The 19,103-nt window shown below is 42.4% G+C and overlaps 1 protein-coding gene across 1 annotated transcript in view; it reads right to left on the reverse strand.

Moving 5' to 3' along the window:
• The window catches only part of STXBP5L (syntaxin binding protein 5L), a 1,741,945-nt gene that overhangs the window by 19,153 nt on the left and 1,703,689 nt on the right, over positions 1-19,103 (reverse strand). The window contains exon 23 of the mRNA XM_078656640.1: positions 3,806-3,971. Coding sequence (XP_078512766.1) covers positions 3,806-3,971 — 166 coding nt within the window. The remainder of the gene's footprint in view (positions 1-3,805; positions 3,972-19,103) is intronic.

The following is a 19,103-nucleotide window of genomic DNA, read 5'->3' on the forward strand; positions in this document are numbered from 1 at the left end:
GACTTCTAGCCGCAGATCCTTACCTTAGAATATCCCCACATGGCAGACTGAATCTGGAAGATTATCAAGCAGTAATCCTGTGTACCAGTCAGTGGAGTGGTTCGGCTCCACTTTGGCATCAACCGTGTTGGAAATGATTGACGCAATACCTATATAGGTATCACCTCGGCGTGCTGACGTCAGTTCTTTCCTTTCCGCACCTGATAGAATGGATATGGTCTGAGCTACCCCTCAGTCATTTTTCGCCTGGTCTTTTTGTCAACTTTTTTGAGATTTTCATCTCCTAGTGAAAGAATGATACTGGCTTGTTTCAAACCATGTGGGGTCTGTAATACCAAATGTCGGTGACAGATCCTGACTTAGTATGTTTGTGATGCCTTGAGCAGGAGCACAACTACAAGCAGTGTGGGGACTGGAGCACCATGTACTCCAAGGCGCTGAGGGAGCAATCCCTCAAGCTCCTCGCCACCGGACGTCTGTCAACTCATTGACGCTCAAGATCCAGTTCGAATGGGGGGTCCTCTCCACGCTCATCGTCACATTCCAAGTCATTGGGAAGTTGGAGGGGATGTCCCACACAACGTCGAAGAAGTCCAAATGCTCTTTGACTTCACCACATCCGACAAAATGAGGGAGCTTCGGCACTCCAGGCCCGCGAGTTGGCAGGGCCTGTTCCTGGGTCCGCTCCATACTTCCGCAATTCTCCTGGAGCTAGAGCAACCCCCGCCCAACTAAAAGAATTTTGACTCCATGTGTCTCGTCTTGGGGTGTCCCAGCCCCTCTTGAGAGCTTTCAGGCCCCCTGGGTGTGGGAGGACCCCTACTGGATCCACCTGGTGTGTTAGCCCTTGCCACCAGTCAGACCACATGGATCCTTTGCTGGATCCACCACCGAGACCAAGACCTTCCTCATTATCAGCTCCAGCGCCTACACCCCTGGCACCTTTGACGCCTCTAACTTGCACCACCGTCATCGTCATCCCTGACTATGACACTGAGCCGGATAAGCGTCATCAGGTGCTTCGTCTAGCGCTGGCCGAGGACATTCTTACTGGAGTGTAGCCTGTGCCTCGTGCCCTAAAGTAACTATAACTCACGCTGGAGTGGTTTGGAGTTGAGTGTCATTTAGTGCAGTGGTGTAGATTGGAGTGGTATACAGTGGAATAGCGTATAGTGGAGTGACGCAGAGTGGAGTGGTGTAGAGTGAAGTAGTTTACACTGAAGTGGCATTCAGTGGAATATTGGAGCGTATAGTGGAGTGGCATGGAGTAGGGTAGGAATGTAGATGAAATTTGGCAGGAATATACAATAGGGTGTCCAGAGTAACACAAGACAGCAATTTGCGCTCCCTTGTGTCTCTCCAGATGTACCAAGCAAGAAAGAGGCAAGTATGGTGGCCTTGTGTTGCTTTGTAAATATGACTTAAATATTGCGTTGACAATGTGACACCATGCGTCATGCAAGGGTAACACAATACAATAATATATCTGAGCCTTTGTGATATAATGGGCCACGGTATACCACGATAACGGATGAAAAAGCAGTATATCATTGGCTTATTACTGAGTTTAAAATAATAAAAGCCAGTGATATTATTTTTCACTACACTTTGCCTGTGTTTTGGGTTAGGGCATTAGATATAGGTTAAGTAGTAGGTTTTATTGTTGTTCCCTACCTATTACCACTTTAATAAATTGGCAATATATAGGTTTTTTTTATACATGTATTTTTTTTTAAGTTGACTGATTACCGGGCAAGTATGTAGGATCTATTGTGCTTTAAAAAAATGAAACTTAAAAAAAAATAATTACGTTGCGCAGTATTTTGCTGGTATATTTGCAGTACTTTTTTTTAAATATATAGAAACATATAAATAATTTTCCCTACCTATTACCTCTTTAGAAAAGTGGTTGTAGGTCGGGAAAAATCTAAAACCTAATACCTATATCTAAGGCCATAACCCAGAACACAAACAAAATGTATGTTAAACAGCATGGCTGCATTATAACTTTAAAAAATACTTACCTGTAGTACCCAAAATGATCCTCTGGATACCACAATCTAAACTCCTGCCAAATTTCATAGAAATTTACGCAGCCCTTTTTGCACTACACGGAATACAAAAGCCTATGGAAAATGCATTGGTGGAAAAACCTGTTTTGGGACCCTCCTTTTTTTTGCACCCCCTTAACGAATCGCCGCAAAACTTTCCATATATGTATACATATATTTAAGTGTACACACACACATATATATATATATGCCTACTCAAGGCATTAATAGACTCTGTGCGTTTTGGACTTCAAAAACCAGCATGCCAAGCGTGCAAATAGAAGGCCACGCCCACTTAGGGCGGATACAGCGCATCAATTAAAAAGCGAACATAGCACAGAGATGTCATTCCCTCTACTAAGCAGTCCATGATTACGGGGCGTTCAGCCTCGAAACGTGTCGGATCCACAAGTATTTTAATGAAGACAGAAAGCAAGGTACAGCGAGGTGCACAGTGCTGGATAGCACGAGAGAGCGTTGTGTACCCTTTCAAAGCTCGAGGGCTTTTGCTCAAACACATTCATTGCACGGCTGCCCTGGCCGTGGGAAGGAGGACCAGTTTCTCTTAGGACTGCGAAGTCGGATGAGAAGCGGCTACGGAAAATAAATCTTCCTTTCCTGAACAGCACGCAATCTCGAAGGTGATTTCACTTGCTGACTGAACTTCTACTCCTCAAGGATGAATAAAGCGAATATTATGTAGGGGGACTGAGCCTACTCAAGGCATTAATAGACTGTGCGTTATGGACTTCAAAAACCAGCATGCCAAGCATGCAAATAGAAGGCCACGCCCACTTAGGGCGGATACAGCGCATCAATTAAAAAGCGAACCTAGCACAGAGATGTCATTCCCTCTACTAAGCAGTCCATGATTAAGGGGCGTTCAGCCTCGAAACGCGTCGGATCCACAAGTATTTTAATGAAGACAGAAAGCAAGGTACAGCGAGGTGCACAGTGCTGGATAGCACGAGAGAGCGTTGTGTACCCTTTCAAAGCTCGAGGGCTTTTGCTCAAACACATTCATTGCACGGCTGCCCTGGCCGTGGGAAGGAGGACCAGTTTCTCTTAGGACTGCGAAGTCGGATGAGAAGCGGCTACGGAAAAGAACTCTTCCTTTGCTGAACAGCACGCAATCTCGAAGGTGATTTCACTTGCTCACTGAACTTCTACTCCTACTCAAGGATGAATAAAGCGAATATTATGTAGGGAGACTGAGCCTACTCAAGGCATTAATAGACTGTGCGTTTTGGACTTCAAAAACCAGCATGCCAAGCGTGCAAATAGAAGGCCACGCCCACTTAGGGCGGATACAGCACATCAATTAAAAAGCGAACCTAGCACAGAGATGTCATTCCCTCTACTAAGCAGTCCATGATTACGGGGCGTTCAGCCTCGAAACGTGTCGGATCCACAAGTATTTTAATGAAGACAGAAAGCAAGGTACAGCGAGGTGCACAGTGCTGGATAGCACAAGAGAGCGTTGTGTGCCCTTTCAAAGCTCGAGGGCTTTTGCTCAAACATATATATATGTGTATATGTTTACAGAGTGGAAGTAGTACAGTAGTATATATGAAATTAAAAACAATCTTTGATTTTACATATATGAAGAAAGCACCTCTGTGGTCTTGCATAGTCAACATACCTCCCCAAAAGTAAAGCTAGTCATTTAGTGTATGCTGGGGACAGCAATAATCCATGTCATTAATAAACTTGTGATGATGTTAGCACAGAAGTGGCTCAACAGCTATGCCCACCTGTAAACTGTCACACATCTCAGCGCTGAATGTTATCCGCTGGACTTCAGTGGGAGAATTGAGGTACATGGCTTGGCCTCCATTGGTGAAGCAGAACGTTCTTGCTATCCTCATGTCCGTCAGGGGCAAATAGTTCACATCCAGCATTGGTCGAAGGCTGGGCAGGCTGGAAAAGGAAATTCACTTGTTATGTACATCTATGGTAACAGAATGGGCCATTACTGAATCAGTGCTGCGACTCAAGTTTAATACATCCCTACACACAATAAGTGCACTCAACACTTCAAAGGTAAGCAAGCTAGCTCACTTGTGAGCAACACACATCTCCAGGTGACCCTTCTATCTAGACAAGCCAAAGCGACACAGGGACATTGTACATAGACAAACACACTACAACGATTACACCAGACACAAGACATGCGCAGTCCTCGATCTGCCGAATTGCCGACTGGTGCTCTGCATACTAGTAACACTGTTCATCAACGTGACCATCAACACCCAGCCCAAGATGTGACGAATGAACGAAATAAGATCCCGTCTGCATTGATCTCCAGGCAAAACTGAACGAAAAGGCCAGACGGTCTGAGCTACAACGGCTAAGATCATAACATAATCATTATACCATAATGTGGAATAAAATGCCGAAATAAATGCCGAATTTCTTCCTACTGTCCCGTCCCACTAAAAGTATATACTTGGCTCAATGAATTAATCTGCCACGTTTAAACAGTAGGCAACGTCTCAAACAAAGAAATGAATTAAGAGTGTCAAACGTGCACCATAAGCCCATTCTGGTTCCATGAAAAGATTGCATTCGCCTCTGTAGACTAAGGACCAGATTTATCAAACTTTCACGCAACGCAATGCAGCACGACACCTTGCTGCGCTGTGCAAAAGGGCGCGAGCAAAATGCATCATGTTTCACATTATATGGTGCATTCCAGTCCTCTCCTTGCACTGGCGCCCAATGTGCTGCCTTACGTCAGCGCAGACATCCTTGCGACGTGGCGCAACTTATCTGCATCAATGTTTAGTCTGAACTATTAAATTCTGCTACTTCCGTCATTAATTAACAGTAACTTGAAAAATGATTAGGAATGTACAATGCTTATTCGTGAGACTGGCTAATCCCTAATTATTTACTTATTTCTTTCTAAGTTTTAGATAAATCATGCACTACTTTAAAATCAATCTTTTAGAAAGATTTTGTGTGCTTGACCTTGCATAGGAACACATGTGATTCACGGGCACCAACTGCAAAATATATGACTTTTGAATATCTTATTGAAGTCTATACTAGCATCTGTGGTGATAACTCAGATAGACAGCCTATGATACCAAATATCCTACATGGCCAAAAGAGAAATTCAGTTATTGTTTATTATCTAAGTCACATTGGCCCAAAAATCAGGAAAGCCACAATAGTTCTATATATGGTAGCTGGAATATTCACAAGACTTTCTAGAAAGAGCACAGACTTTGACAATATTTTAACAATACTAATTGGACTCACAGCAGCAAAATGAATCGTTCATCCAGCAGATTAAATGTGCACTGTAACAAATAAAGCCTTTGAGAAATATAAAGCACTGTTAGACCTGTAGCACTGATTATGCCACCCACTGAAGTGGCGCTTTAAGCATATCTCATGCCTGCCACAGCAGCCTGTGTGTGTAGTTTTCAACTGCCATTTCGACCTGGCAAAACAATCCTTTTGCTACCCTCAAACCTTCCTTTTTAATACATATATGCCACCGGTAGGGTAGGCTCTGGACAGCCCAGAGGGCATGATGTAGTGTATTTAAAAATGAGAGCATATACTTTTAGGTTTTTTATGTCCCTATAGTATTTTGCTACTCAAAGGCCTACCTCTCCCATAGGATTACATAGGAGCTACCTTATTACAATAAATAAGCTGTAACTTCGAAAGTGGAACAGGTAACCAGTTCATGTTGAGAGCTTTGGAATTGTAATGAAAGATCCTTTCTTATGATACATTTGGATTTTAAATTACAATTTTGAAAATGACACTTTTAGAAAGTTGACGTTTTCTTGCCTTAGCCTTTTGGCACCTGCAGCCTGACTCTGGGTCACATGACTAGGTGTATTTGACAGTAGGCTATATATATTAATTCTAGACAGCCACACACAATAGAACGTTTAGATCTGGCTGGAAGGGCCATAACTTGGTTGATGGGAGGGAGTCACTGGGCACAGCCCTACTTACATTTGAATAGGCTTTGTACTGCCACACTAAGGGCTGCACACTCCCGGCCCTGGAGCCAGGGCCGGGAAGGAAGGACACCTGTGCACTTCAATGGGATACCTCTAGCAGCTTCTCCTGCTTCAAAAGCTGAACTGGGTACAAGACATCAACTCTTCAGTACACTTCTGGACCTGTGGAAACTCTGCCAGGAAGAAAGACTGCTGTGCTGCTGAAAGGACTGCTACCGTGCGGCTCTAAAGGACTGTTGCCTGCTGTGCTGACCTGCTGCCCTCTTGCCTGGGTGAGACGGACTGGACCTGCAACCTGCACCTGAACCCAGGTGCAGACATTCTGCAACACATATGGAAAGAAGACAATGCCTCTTAGGATTGCTTTTGTGCAGGAAGGTGTCCGTTGCCGTACAAAAATAATCGTGTTTACAATGCAGCCACCCTTCGTCTGCGCTGGGCAGCCAATAGGGCACCAGCACAAGGAAAAGATAGGAATGCGTCATATTATTGTGGCTTTCTGTGCTGCATGAAAGGTACATCAATAGGCCTCTCAGGCAAAAGTATGGGCAATGCAAAGAATCCAACACAGCCAAGGGGTATGGGTAAACACCAACACACTGGGGGCCATATTATCAAGAAAGGGCGATACATTATCGACGCTTTTATCGGCAGGAAACTGCCACTACAGCGGCGATAATGGGCTTGATAACATGCCCTTGTGAATTCCCATAGCAGCCCAGGGCTGCTAACGGAATTCACAAGGGCATATTATCAAGCCCATTATCACCGCTTTAGCGGCAGTTTCCTGCCGATAAAAGCGGCAATAATGTATCGCCCTTTCTTGATAATATGGCCCTGGATGTGCAGAAAGGCCAGGAAACAGGTATGGAATGGTGAAATACAACTAAGGTGTAGGAAGGGGAACACAGCAGATGAACAATCAGTCGAGAAACCATACAACTAGGCAGTTGTGAGGCAACTGACAGACGACCTGTATTACTGCTTCTTAAGTTCCCCTGGAAGGACCTGCATTCATTGTGAGGCTTGCTCTGACAGGTGCCTTGGTTAATCCAAACTGGAATTTGCAACTAATCTTCTTGTGCCCTATCGACCACTGTCCTTCCCTACATAGTCTCCACTCTCTTTGTTTCCTACATGTTTTTCCCCTGCTATATTGTGAAACCCAGAAGATCAAGGGGCCCGATTCACAGAATGAACTTAAGACTCAATCCTAAACTTACTACTATTTTGGTATTCACAGAATGCACTTACTACTTTTGGCATCCACAGAATGACCTTACTACTTTTAGTATTCACAGAAGTTAGGATTTTGTCTTAAGTTTGTCTTAAGACAGACGTAAGACAGACTTAAGTTAGGATGTTGTCTTAAGTCTGTCTTAAGTCTGTCTTAAGTTTGTCTTAAGACAAACTTAAGACAAAAACCTAACTTCTGTGAATACCAAAAGTAGTACATTTCATTCTGTGAATGCCAAAAGTAGTAAGTGCGTTCTGTGAATATCAAAATAGTAGTAAGTTTAGGATTGAGTTTTAAGTTCATTTTGTGAATCGGACCCAAGGTGTCTTTCTCTGCTTTTCTCAAGGGTTTCTTCCTGTGATTCCTGATAGAATCCCACATCACTCCCTACGTGAGTGGCAACTATCCCCCTACTCGATTTAAGAGCAACCTTTTATCAGAACCGTATACAGTACTTTGTAATTGGGCAATAACATAGCAGGCTCATTCCCTTAATCTACCCGATGCATCATAGCTCTTGAAGTGAATAAGGTATTGCAACAATCTCCATCTGCATCTGAAGTCTCAGATGGCTTCTACTTAAAATTCAGGATGACACTAGACTGTTACAACTGGTGGGTCTTAATGACCCCTTAGCCAGTTTTACTTTGGAAACATGGAACAATAGTATTTTCCAGTTATCAGGGAAATCAAGTTTAAATGCTGACATTCCATCCTGCCCTAGAATAGGAAAAGAAGCAACAAAATGTGGCGAAAATTTGGGATGTACATCAGGAATGACTAAGTTGGCAAGAGAACTACATATCACCCACGGAGTACTGGGGAGCAGGGTTTCTATGACAGCAAATTTCTTGTATGTTGTTTTGACAGGCAAGAGATTAGAAACAGCAGTCTTCTCAACCTCTGATGTGTCTTATAAGAAGGATTGTACTGAAGACACCTCTACTGAATCAAGTAGTTAGGGAACACCTTTGGGTGGAAGCCATAAGTGCAGCGTAAAGTGATATACCCTGCATAATGACAAGTTTTGTAACAGGTGAATTCTGCTAAAGGAATCGGAGTCACCCAATCTTCTTGATGGCCAGAAATAGAACAACGAAAGCATTGTGTGGTTGTTTGGATCAGTCTCTCTGTCTGACCATCCGTAACAGGATGGTTACTATCTGATATGAGATATGAGTAATACTTTGGGCTTCCCTGATCTTTATAATAGTCCTGAGGCCCTCTCTTCTGCCACCCATCAAAGAAAATTTCTGGAAGTGGACCAGGCGTACCAGAGCTCATATTGAATCAGAAAAAAGTTAGGTCTGTTTGTACAGTCCTCTAAATTCCGGTCTTACCATTGAACCTTATCTCATTTGGATTGGTAATAACTACCAGTGGATTTTGTTAACCAGGTTGAGATTCAGCACTTTTCCCATTCCAAGTGTGTTTGTTTATTGTTGGTTACATTCAGCAAGCTCTTAAGCATAAGCACGCTGCCCTGCTAAGTAATGATCATGTGCCACTTAGAATTGCTGCCACTGTGTGAGCATTCATGTCCTGGCTATCTGGAAACTTCTTATTGCTTGTGCACATGATAATTTATGATGTTTTAAATCTGTTTTTATATTAGAACTCTGAAATCCCCCGATATTCATCTTTGTCCAATGCACATGACACTTTATAGTATTCCTGTAGACTGTTTTTATATCAGAACTATGTCATATTGTGCCTTTTGTGTTTTTATGGCGAGTTGTACTGATGTTTTATTTCTGTATACAGTGTGTCTGTCTTTTATGGATTTTAAGCCAAATAATGCTAAGTTAGTAATGATGTTGACATGAAATTAACACTCCCCAGACAGTTTAAAAAGGTGTCCCAGAATTAGAAATACATTTAGTTCCTCTATCAGTAACAATAACCTCAGGGAGTACATGCAATCTGAATATATCCTTCAAAAAGACTTATGCTAACTCTGTTCCTGTAGGCTATCCACCCAGAGAAATAAAATGTGGCAATTTGAGACTCCATTCGACAACTGTAAGGCTCTAATTCTGGACACTTTTCCTTTTGTTTCGCTGCCAGGATAAGGCATCTCCCTTTACTACCTTGCTCCCTAGTCTATATTTCATATGGTAATGGAAACATGAAAAAATTAGGACCATATATGCCTAGCATTAAAGCATTCAACTGATTTTAAAAAGCTCAAGCCCAATGCAGTTTGGCCTATCCAAACTGCAATGGAGAATGTAGAACCCTTTATGTAATGGTGCCTATAGAAAAATACATCCTTGATAGCTTACAGTTCACAGTTGTATGTGCTATAGTTCATTTCTTGAGCTGTTAAGGACCTTGAGCAGTAAGCTACAGGATGTATGTGCCCAATTTCAGGACGTTTCTATAAAAGGATGGCATCAAGTGCAAAGGACAAAGCATATGTTTCTACAAAGAAGGGCTGATGGCAAAGTGGGCGTAATAGAATTGGAGCTGTTGTAAAAGCCTACTTAAGGATCCTGAAGGCCTATTCTTGGCCAGGACCCCAAACAAATAAATAATCTTTCTTGGTTAATTCAATTATGGGTTTCATCATCAGTGACAAGTTGATAATAAATGGACTATAAAAACAGGCAAATACAAGAAACATTTGGATCCTAAACAGCTTTTACTTGCTTGAATCCATTTGACTCAACTGAACCCATGAAGGGTAGCCATGGAACTTCAAAGATACATTTGCTAGAGTTGGCATACAAGGAGAGTTGCAGTAGTCTGACTAGGACTTCTCTCATGTATCTCCTATACTGTTCCAGTGCACCTGAAAATACCATGATGTCAACTACGTAAACGACTACAAAATTGTTCTGAAAACACGATTGATAAAATTCTGAAGGGCAGCTGGTGTGCTGCATAAGCTGATTAGCATCATCACTAGGAATTCATAGTAGCTGTATTTGTGAGTTGAAAACAGTCTTCCACTCACCTCTCTCTTGTATTCTCACAAGATTATATGCTCCTCTCGGACGAAAATATTGTTGTTCTTAATCTGATCTAATAGTAACAAAATGGTGGGGGGGAGAAGTCTGTTTCTGAGTGTGGTTACATTTATATCTCTGTAATATTCGCAAAGGCGCTAACCACCATGAGGCTTGAGAATGAAAAATGAAGTGCTCCTGTCGGAGATAAAGAATTCCAGATGAATCCCTTTGCCAAGTTCTCTTCCAATACGTGTTTAAGACTTCTTTTTATGTGAGAAGGTATATACGTCGATGAAAAATATTTTAGTAGGTTTCAAATGCATTGCACAATCTAGTTGTAATTGGGTGATATGCATTAGCAGCCTTTTTTTATTAAACATATCATGAATTTCCCTATATGTGTGAAGTATGACACTCTTCGAGTGTTGGTTGAGTATCAAAATAAGTTAGAGGTTGCTTAGTCAGTGCCGAAGGCAATTTATCTTTCTTAGCTTATAAAGGGATTGTGAGTTTGTAACTATGTGGTACCAAAGAGTACAGGAAAATAACCAATATCATTTATATTTTAAGATTTCCATAGCAACGTGTAGGGGCAGAATATCCCATTATACATTTCCTGAAGAGAGTGCCTCACCATCTATTTCTAAAGATGGCTATTATTTTCTTTTTACAGAAGAAATAATGGATAAAGCATCCCAAGGGGCCAAAGTTTATTGTTACATTGTTTGTACTGGTTCTTGAGATGTTATGAGAATAACCTTCACACGAAAATAAGCTGTGTTCGCGGCAAACCCTGGAGAGGAATGTAAGCTCACCCCGGGTTTGCAAGTCATGGGTAATTAATCCTGTTTCTCTGTAACACAGGGTAGTTGTGTACAAAGTGTCACTCTCTTCTTTTTCTATATTACCAATCTGCATAGGTTCTTCTCAGGAGTTCCCTATTGGAGGGCTCTTGGCCGCGTATGTGGGAGTGAATGTTCAACCCTACCTTCTTTCTGTTAGTCTAGAATGGTGTTGTACCACTACCTGGATGAACAAATCAAGTAAGGCATCACAAGAGGAAGGATGATTCACCACCAAAGTTAAAGCATGCTTTATCTGCTTGTGGAGACAATTAGTAAAGTCTGCATCTGCAGACTCATCTGTACATTTTACTTCTGGATGGAGTTGCTAAAAGTAATGACACACAATGTCCCTGGCACAGAGCAAGCAATCCCAAATGAGTTGTCTGTCTCTATTGCACATTTGCAAAAAATGATCCAAGTACTGTTGTAATTTAAATAGCTTTGGGGAATTGTATTTAATTAGAGGAGTGGCCCCAGTTAATGCTCATCTTGTTAAATTTGAAAGGATAAGGGCTACTTTAGTCCCATCAGTAAGAAGTGCTTGTGGGCAAGTCATTTTCTTCATGGATGAATTCATCCGGTACTAGGGATTGCTGATACACTCGGTACAGTTTGAGACTTTCTGACTTCATAAACTGGTCTTAAATTACTGGATGTTGTTTCTTTATGAGGACCTATTTCTTTCCAGCCAAACATCTCCAAAACGTCATGTATTTTAGAAATTATATGCTAAATTCTGGATGAGATTAACATCAAAATCATTTTAAGTTTTAGCCTTATAATCTGTGAAGATCTTATGTGGTTATAAGATACGAAGTCTAGGATTCCAATGCTAATTTCCCCGTTTTCTCAATAATAGTGAGCGAGAGAGAGAAAGAGAGAGAGAGAGAGAGAGAGAGAGAGAGAGAGAGAGAGAACGAGGGAGAGAGAGAGAGAGAGAAATCCTAATGAAAGGACAGACGAGAGCCGTTAGGGAAAGCTAACACCTTCGAGCTCCCATATAGAATACTTTGATCTCCCATATAGAATACTTCGAGCTCCCATATAGAATACTTTGAGCTTCCATATAGAATACTTTGATCTCCCATATAGAATACTTCAAGCTCCCATATAGAATACTTTGAGCTTCCATATAGAATACTTTGATCTCCCATATAGAATATTTCAAGCTCCCATATAGAATACTTTGATCTCCCTAATAGAATACTTTGAGCTCCCATATAGAATACTTTGAGCTTCCATATAGAATACTTTGAGCTTCCATATAGAATACTTTGATCTCCCATATAGAATATTTCAAGCTCCCATATAGAATACTTTGATCTCCCTAATAGAATACTTTGAGCTCCCATATAGAATACTTTGAGCTTCCATATAGAATACTTTGATCTCCCATATAGAATACTTTGAGCTCCCATATAGAATACTTTGAGCTTCCATATAGAATACTTTGATCTCCCATATAGAATACTTTGAGCTCCCATATAGAATACTTTGAGCTTCCACATAGAATACTTTGATCTTCCATATAGAATACTTTGAGCTCCCATATAGAATACTTTGAGCTTCCACATAGAATACTTTGATCTTCCATATAGAATACTTTGAGCTCCCATATAGAATACTTTGAGCTCCCATATAGAATACTTTGAGCTTCCATATAGAGTACGTTTATCTCCCATATAGAATACTTTGAGCTCCCATATAGAATACTTTGAGCTTCCATATAGAATACTTTGATTTTCCATATAGAATACTTTGATCTTCCATATAGAATACTTTGAGCTTCCATATAGAATACTTTGATCTCCCATATAGAATACTTTGATCTCCCATATAGAATACTTTGATCTTAAATATATAGAATACTTTGAGCTCCCATATAGAATACTTTGAGCTCCCATATAGAATACTTTGAGCTCCCATATAGATTACTTTGAGCTTCCATATAGAATACTTTGATCTTCCATATAGAATACTTTGATCTTCCATATAGAATACTTTGAGCTCCCATATAGAATACTTCAGTCTGGGGCTTCCCAGATACTGCAAGATGAATGCCGGTAAGAAGCCGAGGAGCACTGTGAATCTTCCCCAACTCTGAGAGCCTGTAGAAGAAGGCCACATAGAGATGGAGCAAATCAGTCCTTGAGGCAATAGCACGAGGAATATGAAGAATCCAACACAGCTAAGGGATGCAGGGGAAGGGGAACAGGGAAGGCACTGGGAAAAAATAACAAAGGAGCAGGAAGGGGGTCATGGTGGACTTCTGGCATCTATACTTATGACAGCGGCAGGAAATCAGATCCACCTGCGGACTGCTCCTGGTCCCACCCAGAGGACTGTAGCAGAGAAGTATCCCATGCAGTGGTGCCCCTGGGATTACAAGTGGTGCACATGGCCTGTGAGGCCTGACAAGGAGCCAAAACGTGCTTGCCTGCTGAGGCCTGTACTGAAGTGGGGAGATACAAGTACTCTGTAAAGTGCCGAAAGTCTGGTCTGCTAAATCCAGAGTCCTGTAAGTCCATGTAAAACAGACTCATAGTTCATGTGTAGAAACATGACAGCGATTCTTGCTTTCGTGTCATGAACTGTAGCAGTGCAAACAATAAACATGCGGCCATAACTGGTTCTGTTCTTTTAAGGAAAATAGTTCAGAAGTACTGAAATCTAGTTCTTGTTTGCACAGTGTTAAAAGTGGTTGTAATTCTTAGCCATGACCTGCCTTTCACACTGTCTGGCAGAAGACATTGCGATGTCACACTTCTATTACATGGAATTGTTAAAGTTGGGAAGCTACAATATTTTGTTATTACAGGTGACATGTAATAAGAAAATTAGACATCTTTTTATAAATTGATGGCAGGCTCCCAGGCATTATAAATATTTTAAAAAGGGGGATGATAATGGGGATGCCTGTGGAACTCCACCACCAGTGGATGATTGCTAGGGTCCTACATTTCTATATTGAGATCTGTCAACTAGGAATGACTAACCCTGGGCGAAGCACTACGCTACGCTCGTGGAGTTTGCGAAGTTTTCGCAACTTCGCACTACGCGAGCTGCACGTGGCACAGTGCGAACATGCGTAGTGCAGCGGTCATTTTTTGCTTGTTCGCGGTCCTGAACGTCATGTTCGCGACCGCGGGCAAGCAAAATGACATCCCAGCGAGATTCTCAACGCGAGGAGGTCAGGTTTCTCATTGTGAGTGGTTGCGCATGCTCGCGACCGCTCTCAATGAGAAACTACCTGTTCGCGTTGAGAAAGCTGCCGCTCGAGTAATAATCTACTCGAGCAGCAGAAAACTACAGCTCGCACTGTGCAAGATGCCGTTTTCAATGCTTGCACAGTGCCGGATGCTTGTCCGCACTGTGCAATCATTGAAAACGCATCTTGCACAGTGCGAACATGCTACTACGCAGCTCGCGTAGTGCTACGTGAAGTTCGCGTAGTGCGAAGTGCACTTCGCGTAGCGCTACTACGCGAACTACGCCCAGGGTTAGGAATGACCAGAACCATGATAAGGCGCCTCAGAGACAGCTGCTTCTGTCTGAAGCCGACTCAAGATTACAGGTCTAGGAGGATAAGGAATTAAGGGCCAGATGTGGATCAGTTCATTTTGCGAGTCTCTAATTGCAATTGTTTGTGACTCGCAATTAGAGACTCGCAAAATGAAATGTACTAATGTGTATCAGACACATTAATGATTCAAAAGGGGTCGCAATTGACCTGCCTCATCAATATTCATGAGGCAGGTCGCAATTTGCACTCCATCGGGAATAGGCAATCGTACTGGGATGGTGGCCTGCTGGGGACAGCAGACCACCATGTCTGTGTTTGCTTTTAAATAAAGCAACTTTTTTTTAAAATGCAGCCCATTTTCCTTAAAGGAAAACAGGATGCGTTTCAAAAAGAAAAATGAAACATTTCGGTTTCATTTTTTAAGACTAAGCTGTGGTTCATGGAACCACTGCCTGCTATTAAAAAATGGTTTTTCTGCCAATCACTAGGGGGCAGAAGATCCCTTCCCGATTACGACTGGCATAACACCTACTTCAAGTAGGTGGCAAACTGCAATTGTTTTGCGACCGCATGTCGGTTGCAACGCAATCGTACATCCCCCTACGACGCCCTGGGCACGCTCCTTCCTAATAGCGACTAGCAAACCCTATTTTGTAAGTCGGTAAAAGGTTAATGACTCACAAAATAGGGTTGGTACATTGCAAAAGCCATTTTAGCGGTCACAAACGTGCCGAATCTCAATTTGTGACACAAAATGTGTTGTACATGTGCCCCAAAGCCTCTCCTCGTCTACAGCCACCTCTAATTTTGGCACAGTATTATGTCAGTTATATGCATAGAGCAACAACCTGAATAATGTTTCCCCAGGCACAGATGTTTTTCTGGGTAATGTTTTAGTGGTGTTCCCACTACCTTGTCTAAAACCTGAGCTACCCAGGGCAAACCTGTGATGAGGCAGTACTCTTGAAGGTTTTCTGGGTCTAAAGATGCCTTTTTAGGTCTCGGCCTTTATGGCGACCATTATCCCCTGGCCCTCTCTATTTTGTTACCACCTTCTAGCAGTCGTCACAATATTCCCTTCATAAGCTATGATCAACCAATTAAAATAGGGGCGAAAAATGGTTATACCCTAAAATGGGAAAAAATTGATCCTGCTAGCCTCCTTAAAAACCTGTTGCAACAGAGGTGGGAGGAGGTACATATTTGTTTGACCCCGACTGAACATCCACAAGTAATTCTTACTGCTTTTTTGAAAATACAGGAAAGTTAAAAAAAGCTACTTACCCGCCAGTTTAAGACAGGCCCTATTACAATTAAAGGGTGGTTTGACAAAGATTGCACCAGAGCTCTAAAATCTTTGAAGAAAGCTCTACATTCCATTCCAAAGTTACCTCTGGAGATTCGCCAGGCCCGAGCTCGATACCGCCTTGCCATAAAAAATAGGAAAAAATCTCTGAAGGCGGAAGCTTGGCGGACTATGTTATGAGCTTGTGAAAGCCGCGACTCCTCAGCATTCTGGAAATTTGTGAATGCCCCACTTCCGTGGGCCACATTGCCTGAGAGGAGGTTGGACTTGGCAATTGATGGAGACACATGGGCCGCTTACTTTCAACAGCTATATAGCAAACCAAGTCCCTCTAATATTTCTTCAGTGGGCCCAACTCCTTTTACCAACAGCACCACATTGGGCTTGAGTAGGGGTCCTTCTAGCATTGTTTTTTCATGTGAGGAAGTTATGCTCGCTATAAAAGAGAGCCCTTCTGGGAAGGCACCTGGCCCAGATGCCATTCCAGTGGACGTTTTTAAGGCCGAAATAGACTTTTGGGTCCCAATATTAACCTCTGCCTTGAACTCTGCAAATGTGTATGGCCAGATTCCAACTTGGGCTGAGGCGATTGTGGTACCCATATACAAGAAGGGAGATAGGCATGTACCTTCTTGCTACCGGCCTATCTCCCTTCTTGACTCGTTAATGAAGGTTGCAGGACGTATCATCTCAAAACGCATCCACAAATGGACAAAGGAGGCGGATATACTATCCAGACTTCAATATGGCTTCCGAACGGGTAGGGGTACAGTTGAACAGAGCTTGAACTTATACTTTTTAATGTCGAAATATGTGGAGGTAAAAAAGGGTAATCTTTTTGTAACATTTATAGACTTGAGCTCAGCGTTCGACTGCGTGGATCATGAACAGCTATGGAGTATTCTTGAGCATCAGGGGATGAATTTATCTATTCTCAACTTAATCATCAATTTGTATAGGGATGCGGGGGCTAGGGTGCGGTATGGCCAGAGGGGGGAGTGTTCCCCAAGATTCACTATTATGAGAGGGGTAAGGCAGGGGTGCATATTGGCCCCCCTGCTTTTCTCTGTCTACATAAATGCAGTTGGTGATCATTTGCAGAGCGTGGAATGCGATTATCCAAAGGTGGGGGGTCATGCCGTTCCAATCCTGTTGTATGCCGATGACGCGGCTATACTGTCTCAAACAAGATTGGGGCTGCAAAGGGAAGTCACCAAATTTACACTCTTTATGTATGAAAGGGGCCTGAAAGTAAACATTGGTAAGACGTTCTCCTTGGCTTGTAGTAAGAGAACAAAGAAAACACCATGTTCAATTTTTATTGAAGGCCAAAAAATAGATACAGTTGAACATTTTCCATATTTGGGCATCCACTTTCATAGAAAGGTGACCTGGCAGTCTGCTGTTAAAGCAAGGAAACTTGCTTTCACTAGAGCTATTGGGGCGCTCCGAGACTTTGCCAGTAAATTGGGGGGAGACCAGTTAAGCAGCTCATTACCATCTACAGAGCAAATGTGTCTCAACCGCTATTTACGGGGCTGGCCTCTGGGGGATTGATATTATATCATCCATTCAGATAGTGGAAAATCAGTTCTTTAGGTACTTATTAGGGGTGCCAAAGTCAACATCAATCTATATGATCCACATTGAGTTGGGGTTACCCTTTATTGCAGACGTAATTAAAACGGAGCCCCTTCTTTTGTGGCATAAGATTTGGACCACCACTGAGACTGCATTGAATCGAGAAATAATTTTGGATAACCAAAAATTGGAGGGGGCAAAACATACAAAATGGATGTCATATGTTAAAAATGTTTGCTGTGAAATTGGGCGCCCAGAGTTTTTTACCAATCCTTTAACCATGGAGCACATTACAAGGAAGCCCTGAGAAAGCTTCTAATGGACCATCTAGAAGCAAAGAGGTGGACTACTCAAAAACTTAAGAAATCGATTCTGGACTTTCAAAGGATTACTTTGACCCAGGGGCTACAACTATATCTTTTAACTGATATCCCTTGTTTTTCAAGAATGCTCCTTTCCAGACTTAGACTGGGCTCCTTCTTTCGGTTAGTGACCTTTCCTGCCTGCAATGACTGGTCCCAAAATTTGCCCCCCTGTCCATGTGATGACACCTCACCCCAATCCAACATCCATTCTATATTATTTAGTAAATATTACGTAGCCCCTAGAAAATCTTTATTGAAGCCATTACTGAAGACCTGGGGATTGAGGTCTTGTAAAGATGCTTTTGACCGATTGCAACAGTTGGAGGATAGGAATGTGATATCCACCAATTGCATTTTTTTAAAAATTGCTGTTAAAATTTAGGAACTCGATAGCATAGGTTATATATATCTGCGATTTTATCCATGTTACTTACATATCCTTTTAAACATTGTTTTTACGATATATGTTTCATCTCCTGTTTTTTGTGCCTTTCATTTGGCTTATATTTGCCTTTTTACAATTTAATTAATGTAATGTATGCTTTCATGATATCCTTGTGATAACGAATAAAGCTTATTTTGATTTGATTTGATTTGAGGTCTCGGCCTCTCAATGCACGGAGCGAGACTATAGGGGCTTAAACAGAGGTTTAACTAGCTGGCGATTTGATGCTGTGCCCGTGCGCTTTTAGGTCAATGCGCAAGCGCATTGACCTAAAATGCGCGTGCACAGCATCAAATCGCCAGCTATCTGTTCCCCAGCAGCTCTTCCCGCTCCGCCCCACAAGCTTCCCCCAGCGTGCGCTCTGCCTCAGCCTCCCACACCTTTGAAGTGCAGCTTCACTTCAAAGGCCCCTGCTGCTTCACACTACCCCTGCTGCGGCCGTGTCTCATTTCTACTCCCCCCTTCCCACAGCAATGCCCTCCGTCTTGTTTTTTAAAAACTTTTTTCCCTCACGGCCGCTAGGCCGTGTCTCCTTTTATTTTATCATTTAAAAAAAAACTTTTTTCCACTACTTGTTTTAAATGCAGTTATATGCAGTCTGCCTGCATTTCTCCTTCCTTCATGCCCAGTCCCCCTCCCAGCGCTGCCTTGTTATTAATCCTCTATCCTGCTGGTCATTCCTATTTTTCCATATCCCTCTTTGCTATTTTCTTTCATATTTCTGCCCCCTCTCCCTTCTGCGTTGTACGGTGTCTACATTGTCCTCTCGCCTCTATTTCCGTAACGCACCTCATCCCTCCACCCCCC

This window comes from Lissotriton helveticus, chromosome 8 (assembly GCF_964261635.1).
Source record: "Lissotriton helveticus chromosome 8, aLisHel1.1, whole genome shotgun sequence".
Classification (NCBI taxonomy): domain Eukaryota; kingdom Metazoa; phylum Chordata; class Amphibia; order Caudata; family Salamandridae; genus Lissotriton; species Lissotriton helveticus.